The sequence below is a fragment of the Myotis nattereri genome, assembly GCF_964212035.1.
Source record: "Myotis nattereri genome assembly, chromosome: 16".
In the NCBI taxonomy this organism is placed as follows: Eukaryota; Metazoa; Chordata; class Mammalia; order Chiroptera; family Vespertilionidae; genus Myotis; species Myotis nattereri.
The window spans coordinates 47,541,850-47,558,878 of NC_138091.1; the positions used below are offsets into that span (position 1 = coordinate 47,541,850).

The 17,029-nt window shown below is 48.2% G+C and overlaps 2 protein-coding genes across 2 annotated transcripts; both read right to left on the reverse strand.

Annotated features, from left to right (window-relative positions):
• Positions 1-903: 903 nt before the first annotated feature.
• Positions 904-12,919, reverse strand: CWC25 (CWC25 spliceosome associated protein homolog). The gene is made up of 10 exons (XM_081109762.1): positions 12,743-12,919; positions 10,625-10,797; positions 7,942-8,178; positions 7,239-7,308; positions 6,409-6,536; positions 5,697-5,760; positions 4,889-5,100; positions 4,137-4,235; positions 2,511-2,672; positions 904-2,024 (listed from the first exon to the last, which is right to left on the reverse strand). Exons 1-10 carry the CDS (start codon positions 12,758-12,760, stop codon positions 1,910-1,912), a joined length of 1,278 nt encoding a protein of 425 aa, XP_080965888.1. The 5' UTR covers positions 12,761-12,919; the 3' UTR covers positions 904-1,909.
• A 1,019-nt stretch (positions 12,920-13,938) lies between these two features.
• On the reverse strand, positions 13,939-17,012 carry SPMAP1 (sperm microtubule associated protein 1; the record flags this gene model as incomplete). Its single annotated transcript, XM_081110074.1, has 3 exons — positions 13,939-14,096; positions 15,035-15,134; positions 16,806-17,012. 3 exons carry the CDS (start codon positions 17,010-17,012, stop codon positions 13,939-13,941), a joined length of 465 nt encoding a protein of 154 aa, XP_080966200.1.
• Positions 17,013-17,029: the final 17 nt, after the last annotated feature.

Genomic DNA, 17,029 nt, shown 5'->3' on the forward strand with positions numbered 1-17,029 from the left:
CCGGAGCGAGGAGGGGAGAAGGGCTGGGGGGAGGGGTCCCTGTTCGGGCCCCCAAAGCCAGGGTTTGGCTGTTTCCTGCAACCTGACGTGCCAAGATGGCGGCGCAGGGAGGGAGGAGGGTGGGACGTACCATCCCCACCCCGGGGGGGAGGAGGAGCGGCGGAGGGAAAAGGAAGTCCTGCAGGGACAGCCAAGGAACGCCCCCTCGCCCCACCCCAGCGTGGGTCTTTCCACTCCCCCGGGCCTAGGCAGCGTCCCACCCGCAGGACACGCCCCTCCGCCCCAGGGCCAATGAGAAGAGCCGGCCGGGAGCCCAGGGTTTTATGAATGGGCTCCCCGCTCACCCACCTGCTGCCCGGGCCTCCTCCCGCCAAAGGGTCAAGTGAAGGGATTGCTGGCACCTTAAGACACCTGTCCTACAACGGCCATAATCATCTTATTCTCTGGCTCACTTCATGAAATCTCTGTTACATAATTCCTCTCGGACCAAGGATCTCCAGGTATTTGACCTAAATGGTGGGTCATAGTGCTCTGAATGGAAATATGCAAATTTGCTTCTCAGCACATGGTAGCTCTTTAAGCAGTTACAAAAATAAATGTAGCCTTTATTACCAAGTAACATAAGATACATTATTAACCCTATCATAGGGGAAGAGGATGAAGTGATTAAATAAGTAACAAGTTTGTTACTTTCTCTCTGAAGACTAGGTTTTAAATATTACAGTGCCTTGTAAGTGCTCAAAAATATAAATCCAAATTTATTTTAAGCAGAATTAGGAATTAGTAGAAAAGGAAGAGCTCAGCTAATGTGTGGGTCAAGAGTGCCTATGAAAGAGTTATGGGTCAAATGAGGGCTTGTGGTGAAAGAATAGAGAAGGGAAAGAAGACAGGAGATTGGAACCATAACTTTTTGGGTTTTTTAATAACTGACTAAAAAATAGTAGCAAACAGCTTCAGGAAATCTAGAATTATTGTGATAGGATTACTACATGATAAAAGGAAGCCATAAAATATAAACAGCTTCCATTTTTTATTTTTTAAGAGCCAGGGGGCATACTGCCAATTTGGTCCTGACTCATAAAATCATTTGACTTCATCATTGCACTTCTCACATCAAAGACTCTAAGCACCCAGCCCCTCCTAAACTAGCTCGATTTGCAAAGGGGGAAAAAAAAGCTGACCTGCTTTACTGTATTACTCAATATCAAGATACAATGTGGTTCCATTACATAGTAAAGTCACTTACCAAACAAGATATTCTCACAAAGCTAACATTTTTTAAAAAGCATGTTAAAAATTACCATTTGTGTGTGCATACACACACACACACACACACAATACTTTTACAGTTTGAAAGATAGTCCAATGGTTCCAACAGTTCATTTAGGGATTTTAAAAATATTTTCCCCTTCCAGATTCTTTGTCACTCCCTTGGCTCTGCCCTAACCTGGTCTCACCCTGTCACCTACCTACTAAATCAAGTAAATGTCCATTTACCCCAGTGAGCACAATCTATCTCAGTGCCTGGAGAGTGAGGTTCCTAAAAGGACTGGTATATGCTGAAGTGGTAGAATAGGTGTTCACACAAGTGGGAGGAAAGAGGCATAATATGAATCACAACCACAGGAAGCAGCACTCCAGAGTGGCAGGAGTGCTCACACCTAGATGGTCCAGTGCCCCCCATTAAAAACAGTCAAAACCCACTCTGCACCCAGCAAAAGTTGCTGAGGGTCCCATAAAGCAAGTTCTCAAAGGAAGTAGCTGTTTTAGGAGTCAACGGAGGAGAGTCACTTTGAACAGTGGTGGTTTGACGTCTGTGGAAGAAGTCACTTGAACTCTTATAAAGAGAATTTTTAAGGGTCAGCAGCTTCCCTGGAACATTCAGGAAAACCAGCGAGAGAGGATGGTTTCATCTTTTCATAAAGTTCTTCTCCAGGGCCACCGAGGTTCTCTGTAAAGAGTGGATATTCCGCTTCACCCGGTCCTCCAGGGAGGAGGTGGACGCACTCTCCAGCTTCATGCGGCTGGGGAGAGAAGACAGACGAATGTAAGTGACAAACGTGTCAACTGGTCATCTAGCAAAATTAGAAGAAACAGGTTGCTAGCCACAAAACAGCTGTAAAAACACACCCTCTTTTAAGCCTCCATCTGGAACTCAGTTATTTAAACCAGATTCAAAGGGAAAATTTATGTTTTGGAAAATTGTCAAAGCCTCATTGGAAAAAGACTTCCTCAGCCATGAATTCTTATTTAAAAGGCAGGCCAAGGAGATTCAGTGAAAATACCAATTCCCTTCTCCTCCCCTCAAATTAAAAACATCCTGCTCTCTGGCCAGCTCTGGCCAGAAGCTAGGAGTGGTAACAAAGATGGTCTGGAGCCTGAGCTCCATGATCTCTCGACACAGACACAGGCACAGACACACTGGGAACACAAGGAATGAACCAGCTGCCCAACTGCCTTCTTGGGACCATCGCTACGAAAGCCACTGGGCAGGAAGAAGATGCACTCACTGGATGAACTTCCCGTCCCGAGAGTCCAGCTTCTCCAGCCTCTGCTCCCTCTCCTCATCCTTCGCGTGCTTCTTAAGGATGTTCAGCCTCTCTTCCTCCCGCCACTTGGCATTTTCCATCATTTCTTGCCGTTTTCGCTCGAGTTCCTCTGATGAGAGCTTTCTGTTGAACACAAACACCATCCCAACATGTCTACTTCTCTACTAACAAAAAAACCGGAACCACCTCGGGGAGAAGAGAAATCAGATAGGACCTCAGGTTCTACTCCTCCTGCTCTTTCCATAGACATGCCTAACCTCCTGTCAAACTCAGGATGAGTTTCTTTCCTTCCAAATACCTTGCTTTGTCAGGCAGGAAGTTGCCAGTCAAAAATAAATCTTTTTAGCCCTAGATGGTTTTGCTCAGTGGATAAAACATCGGCCTGCGGACTGAAGGGTCCCGGGTTCCATTCCAGTCAAGGGCACATGCCAGGGTTGTGGGCTTGATCCCCAATAGGGGGAGCGCAGGAGGCAGCCAATCAATGATTCTCTCTCATCATTGATGTTTCCACCTCCCTTCTCCCTATCCCTTTCTCTCTGAAATCAATAAAAATATTTTTAAAAAGAAATAAACTTTTAAAAAAAGTTTCTGTTCCCTGGAAACTTAGAGAATCAGGCAATTAATAGTTAAAAGGGACCTAGGACCCACCTCTCTTCTAACAACACAGTGAATACAAGATGTTGTAGACTCTCGGTGGTTCTCAATGTTGGCTGCACATCAGAATCACCAGGGAGCTTTAAAAAAATGCTGATGTCTGGCCCTAGCCGGTTTGGCTCATGGATAAGGCGTCGGCCCATAGATTAAAGGATCCCCGGTTCGATTCCGCTCAAGGACACATACCATAACTCAGTTGCAGGCTCGATCCCTGGCCCTGGTCAGGGCGTGTGCAGGAGGCAACCAATCGATGTCTCTCTCCCACACTGATTTTTTTTCTCTGTCTCTCTCCCCCTCCATTTCATTCTCTCTAAAAGTCAATGAAAAAATATCCTCTAGTGAGGATTAACAACAACAACAACAAAATACTAGTGTCTGGGCCCACACCCAGGGATTATGATGGGGTGTAGCTAGGTAATGGGAATTTTTTTTTTAAGCTTCCCAAGTGATTTTAATGTGCAGCCAATTTGTAGGGGCAGTCAAAGGAAGTTAATAAAAGTTGCTCATTCATCTAAACTTCTACTAAGAGCAACTGCAACCCCTAGGGAGAGCCTTTCATGGGCACAGCCTCAGATCCCAGGGCTGCACGCCTATATTCTGTCTGACCCACTCCACACCCAACTCAAACACAGAGTCCTGTCTGCCCTCAGGAGAGTCCCCTGCTTCCCTTTCAGCTGATGCTCAAGTAAGGGACACGCTCTCAAGAAAAGCTTTTCTATGGAAATCTCTAATTTACAGATGTTGAGAGACAATTAATTTGTCCCTTCAATGTGCCTGCCACTGTGAGGGGCAGACGTTTAAAAGCTGACAAGAAGAATAAAAAAAGCTGGTTGGGCAAAAAGGTGATAGAGATTGTCCACTTTGCCCAAGTTTGAACCGCTCCTAGACTCGGGCCTGCGGGGCTGGAGTTTATCTGCTGCGCTCCTGACTCACCGGGTGTATCCAGGGGCGTGCCGCCTTTGGTAGGCCTCTTTTTTAGGTGATGGGCTCCTAGTTCGGCCCCTCTCTCTCCTGTTGACCTTAGAGTTGTGCCTGTAACAGAAACAGAGGGCAGAGAGGAGAAAAGTTTTTTCAACACAAGGGCTTTTATCATGTTCCTCAAACGATGGAAGAAAAGCTAACTGTGTTAGAATTATAATCCAAACAGAAGAGAACAGAGGGCAGAAGTGGAAGGAAAGCAAAGGCATAAATGTACATAAGATTTGATATTAAACTTGCTCTAGAGATTCCAAATAGATAAATATGTAGTTCTAGCCTGGCCAGCATGGCTCAGTGGTTGAGCATCGACCTATGAACCAAGAGGTTCACAATTCGATTCCCGGTCAGGGCACATGCCCGGGTTGTGGGCTCAATCCCCAGTGGGGGCATGCAGGAGGCAACCAATCAATGATTCTCTATCATCATTGACGGTTCTCTCTCTCTCTCTTTTTTCCTCTCTGAAATCAGTAAGAAATATATATATATATTTTTAAAAAGTGGACTGCAACCACTTTAAAACATTTAAAAAAATATGTCATTCTAGGGGCCTGAGCTTTACATTGAGGTGAGGGGCAAATGATGTAAAGGGAGTAACAAAGCAAAGACATTTAGAAAAATTAATAAACAGATATCACCAAGAGCAAATCACCTGTTGTGACCAGCCCCCGGCACGCACAGGTTATTTCACAGCGAATTCCAAGACTCACGTTTTGCTTGGCCTTGGGGACCGTGACCTTCTGTCCGGGGATCGAGACCTCCTGTCCCGGGACCCTCCTTCTCTGGTGCTCTTCTTGCTGGCATGTCTGGGAGGTGAGGGGGAGGAGCTCCTGGACCTGGAGTGATTCTTCCACCCATGCACTCCTTTTGGCTCAGCCAGCAAAGGGCCCTGCAGACGCTGGGTACGGTCGGAGTCCCTGATCTGTACCATCAAGGAAAGGAAGAACGGCTATTCCTAGGAAAATGCAGCACTCGGGAGAAAATGCAGTGAGACACGAACATGGATGAGCACTGAGGTTCTGTAAGGAGACAACTGGGTAAACCAATCCCCTCACAGCGACACTGAGGAAAGTTCTCTCCAGAATTATTTAAAAGAGTGTCCCCACCCAACCACCTAAACTCGCTTGGCTTTTCACGGCAGCCTAAGGAGGAGCAAGAGGCAGAGCACGGAGCACAGGGCCTAAAGTTCAACATGCTGAGGGGAAAGAAGGAATCCAGAGCGGTGTGCATTTGCTGAACGTTACCAACCTGTACACTTAAAATATATGCATTTCATGTAAATTATTTGCAGAGGGATGGACAGCATGCCTAAACACTCCCCTGTGGTTTAGCCTCTCTGCTCAGAGGGCCCTCAGCTCAGGGCTAAGGCATGGGCCTGTTCCCCAGCAGCCCCAGTCCTGGCTGCTCAAACTCGCTCCTTCCCACGTTTGATTGGCTGCTAAAATGCTCTGTATCTAAAAGGCTGTCAAGGTGGCACATTCAACAGCCCCACTCCCTTTGCAAAGCCCACGTCCTTACCTGTAAACCATACCCAGGAACTTTGGGTAAAACAGAGGAAGAATTCACCATCTTCTTTTGAGACCTAAAAGATTAAAACACACACTCACTGAAAAAAAAATGCAAAAAGGTCCAGTTTACATCTCTTGTGCTGAAATGTGCTTCCTGCTTCATGGTGACCTTTCCCACCTCCCAGCTATGACCTGGGAGTGTGTCTCTCTATTTGGACTGTCTGTGCTGGAAGATGCATCAGCACAGTCATGTTTTTCCTGTAGAGAAAAAAACAAAAAACATGGGACCAGCTTTTCAGCTCTGATGCCTGAACACATTCTCCTCTCACCTCGTGCTGCTATTCCAGGGACTAAGAGTGAGTCAGCAGTGACAATGCTGACTGCTCCCACAGAGAAGATATACAGAATGGGCCCAGATGGGTCCATTAAAGCATTAAAAAAAAAGCCTACATAAAACTCGCTTCAGTCTCAGAGAAATCACCAGCTGAGATGAAAGTCATACCCAGGCTGTCTGACCGAAGACCCACAGGGCTATGGGGTCACGCCAAGATCTCCAAGGAACTCTAGTGCTACATGGCCAGTTCTGTGGGCACAGAGCCCGTGTATGAGTTAACCACTGAAACCTCAGGCCCTGGCAGTTCCCGGCGTGGAGTAGGCGTTCAGTGTCTGTGGAATGAATGAGTGAATGAATCCATGAGGGAGGCCCGCCTCCACATGCTCACCTCCCCCAGTTGCGCTCATCCTCACTGCTGCAATGATCACTACTTGAGCTTCTGTGCTTATGTTTCTTGTGCTTCTTTTTCTTCTCCTTCTTTTTCTTCTTCTCCTTTTTTTCCAGACTCATTTGCAACTAGAAAATGCCCAGAACATATAACCACACAAGATGACTGAGACCCCTGTCAATCCTTCTGGGTGGACTGGGTTATGCACAAACTACCTAACTCCAAGCCTCTGGATCTACAGGGGGCCAGGACATTATCAGAGCAGCCCTGTCAACAGCGGGAGGGGCTTACCCTGGTTGTACACAAATGCCCCCAGACTAGTGAACAGAATCTCTGGTGGGTGGGCTAGGAATCTGAGTTTTTAACCAGTCCCTGGGACCACTGCCTAGCACATCCATCTGTCAAAAGAATTCCAACTTCACTGAAAGCATGTGGGAACGGAAAGATCAATCTTTACATTTTCCCTGCCAACTGATCCAAGAAATAATCACATATGTCATGTGAATGCTGCACGGACCCTAGAAAGTCTGCCACCTGCTCTCCTGAACACACTGGATGATCATGCTTTCCACAGGCATAACCCAGACCCCTCTTTTTCTGGAACCATGCCATCACACGGTACTTTCCCAACCGAAAGACATAAAACAGAAAATCAAGCTTAATTAAGCTTGATAAATTGAGATTGCATAAAATCACCAGCAAAAGGTCTCTAAAAGACAAAAATTTTTAAAGCCAGTTTTCCTTCTCGTAAGGTAAGAGTAAGTGGAGTGAAGTTCTCATGTTAAAGTAGCTAAAAGACACTCCTGGTGCTCATTTGATGCACTACTTACCAATTCTTTGATTTTCTTCATTTTCACAGGATTATTCAATACCTCTCTTTTTTTCTCTTCTTCCTTCTTCCTAAAGAGAGAAAATTATAAAAATCATAACAGCTTATTTTAGGAAGGAGATTAAGTCACTCATTCCACTCTCCACAATTCTATGTAGCAATCTTTTTTCGAAAGGCATGTAGGCAGGTCCTATGTTGAAATCTACATGATGGGGTGAAAGCCAGAAACCTCCCCAAACCTGCGTAAGGGGCTGAATATTGTGAGGAAAGTCCACACTGGTTCCCTGTGGTGCAAGAGAGCTGGTGTGTTTCTCGTTGGGCTTCACACTCAAGGCTTCCCAATAGTCCGGTAAACGGGGTCAGCCTGTGCGTCAATTGATGGCCGCGGATCTCCAAATTCCCAAGAAGCTGCCTGTCTTCCTCACCTTGCTTCTCTCGCATTTTTTATTAAGGGACAACAGTAAATGAATAAATCTGGTCTGGTTTAGTCTGGTCTGGTCCACTTGCCAATCTCTTCCCATATGGCCTATACCAGGCATCTATAATGGAGCCTCCTTCCCAACATCAAGCAGCACAAATGGAGACAAATTCTTTTACATGATATATAAAAGCTAAGAGGAAACCAGCTGTGAAGCGAGAAGCTAAGTAACACTCTACACTAAGCATCTCTGTAACAAAACCCCTTCCCAGCCCCTCCTCAGTACCTGATGATGAAGAGTGGGTCCTCGCGGATCTTGCTGGCCATGTCAAGGAGGGAGTTGGCACCCGAAGGGGCAAAGATAGAGCCTGGGAGGAGTCCTGTCTCAGAAGAACAGCCTGCCTCCTTCTCCTCCATCTTCTCAAAAACGTATTTGTCAATGGGGCGCCCCAGCAAGTACTCATCACGGTTCACCATCCCACCAGGACCCTGGTACATCCAGTCCAATTTTTCTTCTTTCTTCCTAGATCAAGAAAAAAAAAGAAAAGAAAATGTAGACACCTACACACAAAACCTGAACACAAAGGACAGATAACCATAGCTGGTCAGAGCAGGACTCATTCTACAGGCACCTAAGATGGGCTCAGCACAGTACTCCCCATGGCGCACAGGGAGAAATGGAGCCTGCCAGCATGAAGCTCACCACTTAGCGAAGCTCACTTTCACCACCTAAAGCAATTTATGAGGAAACACTATGTTCCTCAGCCTGGGGCACAGATCTTTTGCCCAGGGCTTCTACATAAGCTTCTATATTGTCCTTTCATTTCTAGAATAATCTGAAACAATAAGCATATTCTGATCATCTCGTTACCAAAACCAATTTCAGTGACCACATATGCAGTTGTGTTCACTGTGTGTTTTGGTGCTCACTGTCATATTGGCACAAGCAGTGACACTACATTTATGGAGACGGTGAAAAAAGACCAGAGATAACCTGATCACAAAATTATGCTTTCACGCCAAAAGAGGGGGGCAGTTATGTCACAGTATCATGCCAAACAAATATTTCCCTATAGTTGGTGGTGAGAAAACTGAACCCTCATACAACAGACAATAAAGGCACACTGAATTCATAAAAGCTTATGTTGAAGCAGCTAATACCCCACTCACACTGCAAGCAGCAATGTTTTTCATCAAAACAGCATTATCTATAACAGTAAATTAACTGTTTTTTAAATATGATTATTTTATGTGTTTTTGTTTAAGATTATATAACAACTATGAGCATAAAGAACATCTCCTTGGTTACATCGTTGGATATTTTTAAAAATATTATTTTTACTGATTTCTGAGAGAGAGAAACATCAATGCAAGAGTGAAGCATTGATAGGTTGCCTCCCGCATGCTCCCTACTGGGGATCGAGCCCACAACCTAGGCATGTGCCCTGACCAGAATCAAACCAGTAACCTTTTGGTGCATGGACAACGCTCAACCAACTGAACCACACCGGCCAGGGCTTTTGGACATTTAATTTTTTATTTTAAATATATTTTTATTGATTTCAGAGAGGGAGAGAGAGAGAGAGAAAAAACATCAATGGTGAGAGAGAATCATTGACTGGCTGTCTCCTGCACGCCCCACACTGGGATCAAGCCCGGAACCCAGGCATATGCCCTTGACTGGAATCGAACCCAGTACTCTTCAGTCCACAGACCAATGCTCTATCCACTGAGCTAAACCAGGTAGGGCCGGACATTTTTTTTAAATATACTTTTTTAATATACTAGAACTGAACTATGGACCTCCTAGTTCATAGGTCAACGCTCAACCACTGAGCCACTCCAGCCGGGCTAATAAGAATAATTAATGCCCGACCAGTTTCATAATTCCATTTCCATGAACTGAAACTAGGTCTCACATGCACACAATCTTGAATGCCACAAATCCTCCTGTCATGAAATTAGTAAGGAAAAGCCCTGAGTATCCAATGGGGACGCATGCTACACACTACCCAGGAGACGAGCCCACGAGGACATAAACAAGAAAAATAATAGATGGCCCTGGCCGGTTTGGCTCAGTGGATAGAGCGCCAGCCTGCGGACGGAAGGGTCCTGGGTTCGATTCCGGTCAGGGGCACATGCCCTGGTTGCAGGCTCGATCTCCAGTAGGGAGCGTGCAGGAGGCAGCCAATCAATGATTCTCTCTCATCACTGATGTTTCTCTCTCTCTCCCTCTCCCTTCCGCTCTGAAATCAATAAAAATATATTTTTTAAAAAAAATGATAGATTACTCAATTTTAGTCTCCTGTGGCTTTTATTCAATTCTGATTTAGAAATGCCCTGCATATTTCATGATTTTAATTTTCCTCAGAACACATTTACTCCCACCTCCTTTCACAAGATGGGTAATTATTATCTGCTACTCCTATCCTCTTTACACAAGAGGAAACAAGCAGGGTAACATCGAGTGGGACTGTCCACAGTCACACAGCTTTTACTGACAGACACATTATCCACCTCCTTCCATGAGACCTCACTGCCCCCCTAAAACGAGCCTTTAATACATAAACAAACAAAAAAAGCAGGAGCGAGGCCTTGACACATACCAGAGCAGGCAGCAGCAATCACCCTCAGCTGTGGGTACTTGCCAATCATCCACCATGAGCTTGGCCTACACCAAGCCCTCCACATGTTATCTCAGTCCATCGTCCACAAACCTTGGAAACTGGGAGCTCTCGCTCTCCTGGGTCTAGTGAGGTAACCAAGGCTCCCAAACTTGCCCCCAGTTACATGGTGAGGCTCGTCCATGCAAAGCCAGCCTCAGAACCCAGGTCAGTCTGACTCCAAAACCCCTGCTTTTAACCAGCTATTGTGCAACAGCTGGATGCTGCACCTGTGGGCCAGTCCTGCCGTTCCCTACACACCAGGACACCCTCAGCCCCCCATGCCCACCCTCGGCCCTGGCTTACTTGACAGCGCCAACATCCTCCGCGTAGCGCTGCATCTCCTCCCTGGCCCTCTCCTCCCGCAACTCCCGCTGAAGCTCCTCGATCTTCTTCCGCTCAGCCTCATGCTTCTGCTCGGCCTTCCACACTTTCTCCACATTGCGGAGTGTCTGCGGGTGCCAGCTCTTCTTCAGGTTCTGTGGTAATTGAAAGGAGGGAGAAACAATTCAGGGAGTGTATGGGTGGTAAATACAACTGGCCCTGCCTCACCCACCCCTCTGTACCCTAATCACACCAAGGCAGGCGTATGGAAGGTCAAGACTGTCTTTAACAATGACAAGGTTGGCACCCACAACCTCTCACACACCAGGGGGTTTTTGGTCAAGTGCATAAAGCTTCAGGATACAAAAGGCCCTTCCTGAATTCTCTTCTAATACTTTTAGCCTGAAATGCATATAAGTCTGACTTCCATTGGCTATGTCTGAAGTGAGGGTTGGTGATGACAATACAGGAGGAATGGGGCAAGGAGATGGAAAGGTACAGACTCTGTAAAGCAACATTCATTGTTATGAACACAGCCTTCTTTTTTCCTTAGGCTCATTTAACCTGCCTTACACTTGCATGGTTTACAACCCCATCTAGTACCTCTTCCAACCTTCCTTCCCAGGAATCTCCCCTTGGCTCTCATCTCCCCCCACCCTTCACCCTTCTCCTCTCCATCCTCCCCAAGAGCCACTGCTCTGGCCCAGCTTTCCCAATCAGGGAGAGCTTCCTGGAAGAAATGACATCTCAGAACAATGATAAATTAACCTGATAATGTAGAAAGAGGGGAGGCAGGGGTAGGATTTCCAAGCAGAATAGCACACACAGGTGAAGGCACAGTGGTGAGAAAGACTATATATAGTACAAACAGTTCACTGTGGCTGGTGATGGAGTGTAAGCTGATGGGGAGGCAATGTCTAGAGACATTTTTGGTTGCACAAGTGGGGGAGAAGGGTGGTACTAGTGGCTAGAAGCCAGGGATGCTGGTAAACATACTACAATGCACAACACACATACACACACACACACACACACACACACACACACACACACAACAAAGAACCATCCAGCCTGCATGTCAATAGCACTGAGGCTGGGAAACCCTGGATTAGAGCTTTCCTGTTCCACATGCAATTAGGTGGTGAGAGCCTGGGGCGGTGGGGGCTGAAGGGCGTTAATGGGGGGGGGGGAGGACATATGTAATGGTTTCAACAATTTTTTTAAAATTTGCATTTTCCATTAAAAAGGAAAAGAGCTTTCCTGTCTCTAAATGCAGTTTTCCGAAGAACACACCAAATTCGAGGAACCTTGATGGAGTACTGGAACTCAGTAACATCTGACAAACTCTAACAGCTACTGGACAGGTGACTTCATTGATGCGCTGATTCGATCAGCTAAACTTCCAAGAGGTTAGCGTTTCCCTGATGTTGCACCATGCTCTTGTGGGTCACTGCCCAATTTAGGGCCTCAGCCCTCTACAAATGAACTATTCTGCTTAAGAGCAATGGCCACTTAACGTATATTAAGTGCTATAAATTCAGGAGAAATCTCTGACATTATAGATAAGAATGCAGCACTGAAGGAGAAACGGAAAAGGTGGACACGAACATCCTTTCAGGCTTAAAATGGACCCCAGGACATGGCTCAAGGGAAAGAATGGGGCATAAGCCACGCCTACTACAGCCCAGGACGTCGCTCTGAACTCCTAGCTGAGAAAGACAGATGTGTCCCCAGACAAGACATACAAAATAATGCCTGCGGGACCCGTCCTCGAGACCTGCCTCCTTTCCTACCCATGATTTCAACCCTGGCCCCCGGGCTTCCCCTGGACTCAGTTTCCAGCCGAGGGCCCCCCTAACACACACACACAAACACCTGCCACCACTGGGGACACACCTGGCCCACCTCCCCAGTCTCCGCTCAGTCCTTCCGTGGCCTTAGCGATCCGTCCCCTCTCCAGGGCTACGGTACCCCCCCCCCCAACTTCACCCCGGTGAAAGCGAGGCTGCGTTGCCACGGTTACCCACTCCCATCAATTCCGTCCCGAGCCCAACCCTGTCTCCAGCCTCAGTCCTCCCGGCCGCGGCCTCCCTCACTTACCAGGTCTCCGCCCCCCATGATGGTGGAGGCGTGTCCTCACTCCGTGGACCTGGAAGACTCAGGAAGGAGCGAGAGGAAACGTAGAGAAATAGTTCAGGTGCGACTGCTCCGGTCTGTTCTCGGGGGCCACCGGCGGCCGCTTTCACAGCCGGATCTACATTCTACTTCCGGGAGGGCGTTCCAATACGGCGACGGCGTCGCGGGGTGATGACGTTGTTTACTCTGTGACGCTATGTAGCAGGAGCGTCACGTGGGCTGTTGCGGTTCGAGGCCCTCAGGTCGCGGCGTCCGCGGCCTCGTTTTGGGCCCTCGGGTTGGCACCGCGTCTGCCATCGCGATGGGTGTGTTCAGACGCCGCTGCGGTAGTCAGTTACGTGGCTAGTAGGCCTCGCCCAGCCGTTCGGTTGTCATGGCAGCGCGCCGCGGCGTCCCTCTCGGGGCTTCCATCGGTGTCTCACGGGGTGGCCCCAGCGTGGACCAGCTCCGATCGCCTCGCCCGGCACCTCCCCCACATACCCCGGTTTTACAAACGGTTTTTCAAACCCGCACTCTCGGGCGGCGAGGTGGGGGATAGTCAATTGGGGGAAAAGGAGACATATGTAATACTTTAAAAAAATTAAGTAAGGATTTAAAAAAACACACACGCATTCTCCTCAAACCTGGACACAGCGCCGACTGCCTTAAATCAGATCTACTTTATGGAGGTTAAGTAGAAACAACCAAACCGAAATTCCATCGGCCACCCTGCACCAAACCCTCGGAACGTACCAGCTTCCCCATTTCCTTCCCCTTAGTTTGTGTGGCCACCCTGCTTGCTCCATTGGCGGTGGAAACAGTAGCCAGCTCTGACCTAGCTCTGCAGATGTCTGGGGGAGAATTGTTGAGGGCTGGGTCGTGTGGTTCCTCCGTATCACAGTGGCAAGGGAGGCCTGAGGGAGGCCTCGCAAGCCTGGCACTGGTTGGCATGGAGTGTAAAGGCACAAGCCCGAGATGCACTTTCTCCTCTCACCTCCTCTCCACTGGGGAGAAAAGCTGAGACTCGAGAAACTAGCCCCCCTCCCCCCGAAACTCGGGGAAGAAACAGCACACTTGGAGGCACAGATTTAAAACCATGTTTATCTAAAATGGTATTGGGAGTTCATCTAAGCAACTGTCATAGAGACTCAGTTCAAGGGGTATGACAGGAAGAGCTGCTGTTAGAAGAGAGGGAGTCGGGTGACCTCTCCGAAAACAGATGGGCACTGGCGGAGGGCTGGGGTGTTCCTGCGGTAGCCAAACAGACCGTTGTACCCCCTGATCGCTTTCACATCAGCATTGTAGTAGTCATGGCCGATCACCTGCTGGAAGGAATGCCCTGGCGGATGGGGAGAGAGGCCTGAGCCTGCAGGCAGCCCCCTCTTGCTTTCTCCACTTCCACTGGGATTTTCTAATACCAACCCAGCTACAGCTGCTGTGCTCCCCATGTCTGGCGGAACCCTCCAACCTCAAATGTCTCAAGCCTCTTTACCGAAAAGCCAAGGGTTGGTGAAGTCAAGGAAACAGATGGCTACCTAGAAACCCAACCTCATACCAGGAGGAGTATGAATGGTACATGAGGGTCAGACATTTCTGGGCTTGGCCAAACTTGCCTTGCTCCGAGAACTGAGAAAATTCCATCCTTGCCTCTAACCCATCTGGAGAACACGGATGCACTCACTGTGGCCAAATGTTACAGAGGGTCACGTGACTATAGAGTGTGGCTACAGGGTGGTGGGATTGGGGCGGGAGGAGCGTCAGAAAAGTATCTCTGGGGGATAGGGAAGGCTAGGGGACTGTCTAGGGCGGGGGGATAAAATGGACACATATGTAATACCCTTTGTAATACTTTAAGCAATAAAAAAAAAAAAGAAAAGTATCTCTCAACTCTCCCATTCCTGTTGCTGCTCAACTGTGCCTGTAAGATAAGCAGGAGACAGCCTGCCCAGGAGCAATGAGAGGGATAAAGGCTTTAGAGTTAGAAAAGTAGAATCCCAATCCTTGCTCAGCCCTTCTGAGCAAATCACTTTAACTCCCTCAGTCCTAGTTTCCCAGGTTGTAACATGGGGGTAGTGTCAGGGGGAAACGCACCCGACATGCAGTAGGTGCTCAGTGACTACCTATGCGGAGTACTGTTTCAGCTTCTGCTCTTATCTAAGAAGAAAAGCTGGAGGATGCAGTCCTTGGCCCTCTTCTCCCCAAACAGGTCTCTCTACACCCACTTTCTCTCTCTGAACTGTGGGATGCACACCACTCTTCCTAGGTGGGACCACTTGCCTGCCCCTGCCCAGTTTCTCCTGTTGAGGTATTTCTGTTCTTCCCCGAAGATGTGGAAATAATCCACTACCCAGCCGTCCCTTCCTGTACCTCCATGATCCTGAGAGTGAGGGAGAGAATACAGAAGACGGTTAGGGGAAAAAAAGGACTGTCAGCCATCATGCTGAGACATGCACAATGCGGACTCCCCTGTGGCTTGTGGGGAGCGGGTAGAGGTCACAGCCAGGGGTAAGAGGGCCAGAAAGATTAAAGATACTTATGATCTCTATTGCCTCTCAGGGGGAGGCTGTGTAGCTTGACCCTTAGGGGCTCGGTGTCTGCTGCCAGACAGTTTCCAATTCCAGCTCCGCCACTAACAAGCTGCGTGGCCTAGGCCAATGACACAGCTTTTCTGGACCTCAGTGTCATCAGTAAAAGGAGGGTTGCTGTGAGATTTAAGTGAGATGTTTCAAATAAAGGGCCTGGCATAGTAAAGGTTCAATAAGCCTTATCTTTTTTTTTAAACCTTATCTTCATTTAAATGAAAATAATACCTACCACAAATGGTGGTTGTGACAATTAAGCTACTTACAAAACGGAACAGAAAATTTCAAAAGTGTGTAAGCCATATTCTTTTCAAAGGCCTCCCCATATGACAGCTCCTTCTGTCATAAAAGCTATATGAGTAAACAGCAAGTACACACTCAAACATGGCATGCACACATGTGTCCATATATACTTGTACTGAACATGCACGTGCACACACAAACACTTGGGATTAAAAAAAAACAAAAAAAACCTCTAGATTTGTTCATGGAATAACCCCCATTAAGTCGTATTCATACCACTGTGACATATAGGCACCAATATTGGAGGCAAAAGGGGTGAAAACAATGGAACCAGCCCAATTAGTGTGGCTCAGTAGTTGGGTGTGGGCACATGAACCAGGAAGTCACAGTTCAATTCCCGGTCGGGGCATATGTCGGAATTGCGGGCTCGACCCCAAGTAGGGCGATCAATGTTTCTCTCTCAGCGATGTTTCTACTTCTCTATGCCTCTCCCGTCCTCTCTCTAAAATCAAGAAAAATATATTTTTTAAAAAATGAATGGAACCATTAGCAAATAGCCTCAGAATCTTTGACCCCAGGGAAGTAGTCTGCTGGGGAGGGGCAAACCCCGCCCTTTCCCCCCCTCGGCCTCCCCCGCCCACCAGGGAAAGGCCTGGGGAGAAGGGAGATCCAAGGAGGGTTGGGAGGTTTCAGCTCAAGGTTCCTTGGAGTGAGCCCCACTATAACTATGACGTCACCGAACAGAGGGTGTGGCACTTGGTGGGTCTTTGTCTTGTTCACTGAGGTCACAGATCTTCGAGCTTTTAGAGAATTTGCAGTGTGAGGTCACCCCAAAGGGCGGGTCCATGACGTCAAAAAGGACAATGAAATCGGTTTGGGAGAAGCGGACTTTGAGTCAGGTTCCTAGGCTTGCAGAAACCCAAAATGACATCATTCTCAAGTTCAGCGATAGAAGGTGATTCTGTGCGCCCAGGGAGCTCACGCTCAGTACCTGTCATCACCTGGGCCAGGTGCGTGTGTGCATTAAGAAAACAGGTGTGTGTTGGCGGCGGGAGGCGGGGGGGGGGGGCAGGATACAGGGTGGGGGACGGGAGGGGGGGAAGAGGGGGGAACCTCCCTGGTGGGCGGGCGCTGGAGTGAGCTGCCAGGACGTGGGAAATCAGTCCGCCACCAGGGACAACCTCTGCAGGCAAACAGTGGGGTGCTTTGGGGAGTTCCTATACCTGACCGGTTTTCTGCAAAATGGGCGGAATCACACGGCTCTTGAAGTACCGACGGGCGTGGTAGTCCTGCTGCGCATTGTAAGGCGGAATCGCAGACCAGACCTTGGGCTTCAAGTGCTCATAGTTGCGGGCCATGGTGCTCAGGGCCACCCCATCCAAGATGAAGTCCTTCTGCAACCGCAGAGGATACTCGCCCAAGTGCACCATCCCGACCACCGCCCTCC

Coding starts and splice junctions, on each gene's coding strand:
- CWC25 (XM_081109762.1), bottom strand. Junction 6,537..7,238: donor TGAAGAAAATCAAAGAATTG/GTAAGTAGTGCA, acceptor GGCATTTTCTAG/TTGCAAATGAGTCTGGAAAA. Junction 4,236..4,888: donor TCCCCAAGGCCAAGCAAAAC/GTGAGTCTTGGA, acceptor TTTCTGTTACAG/GCACAACTCTAAGGTCAACA.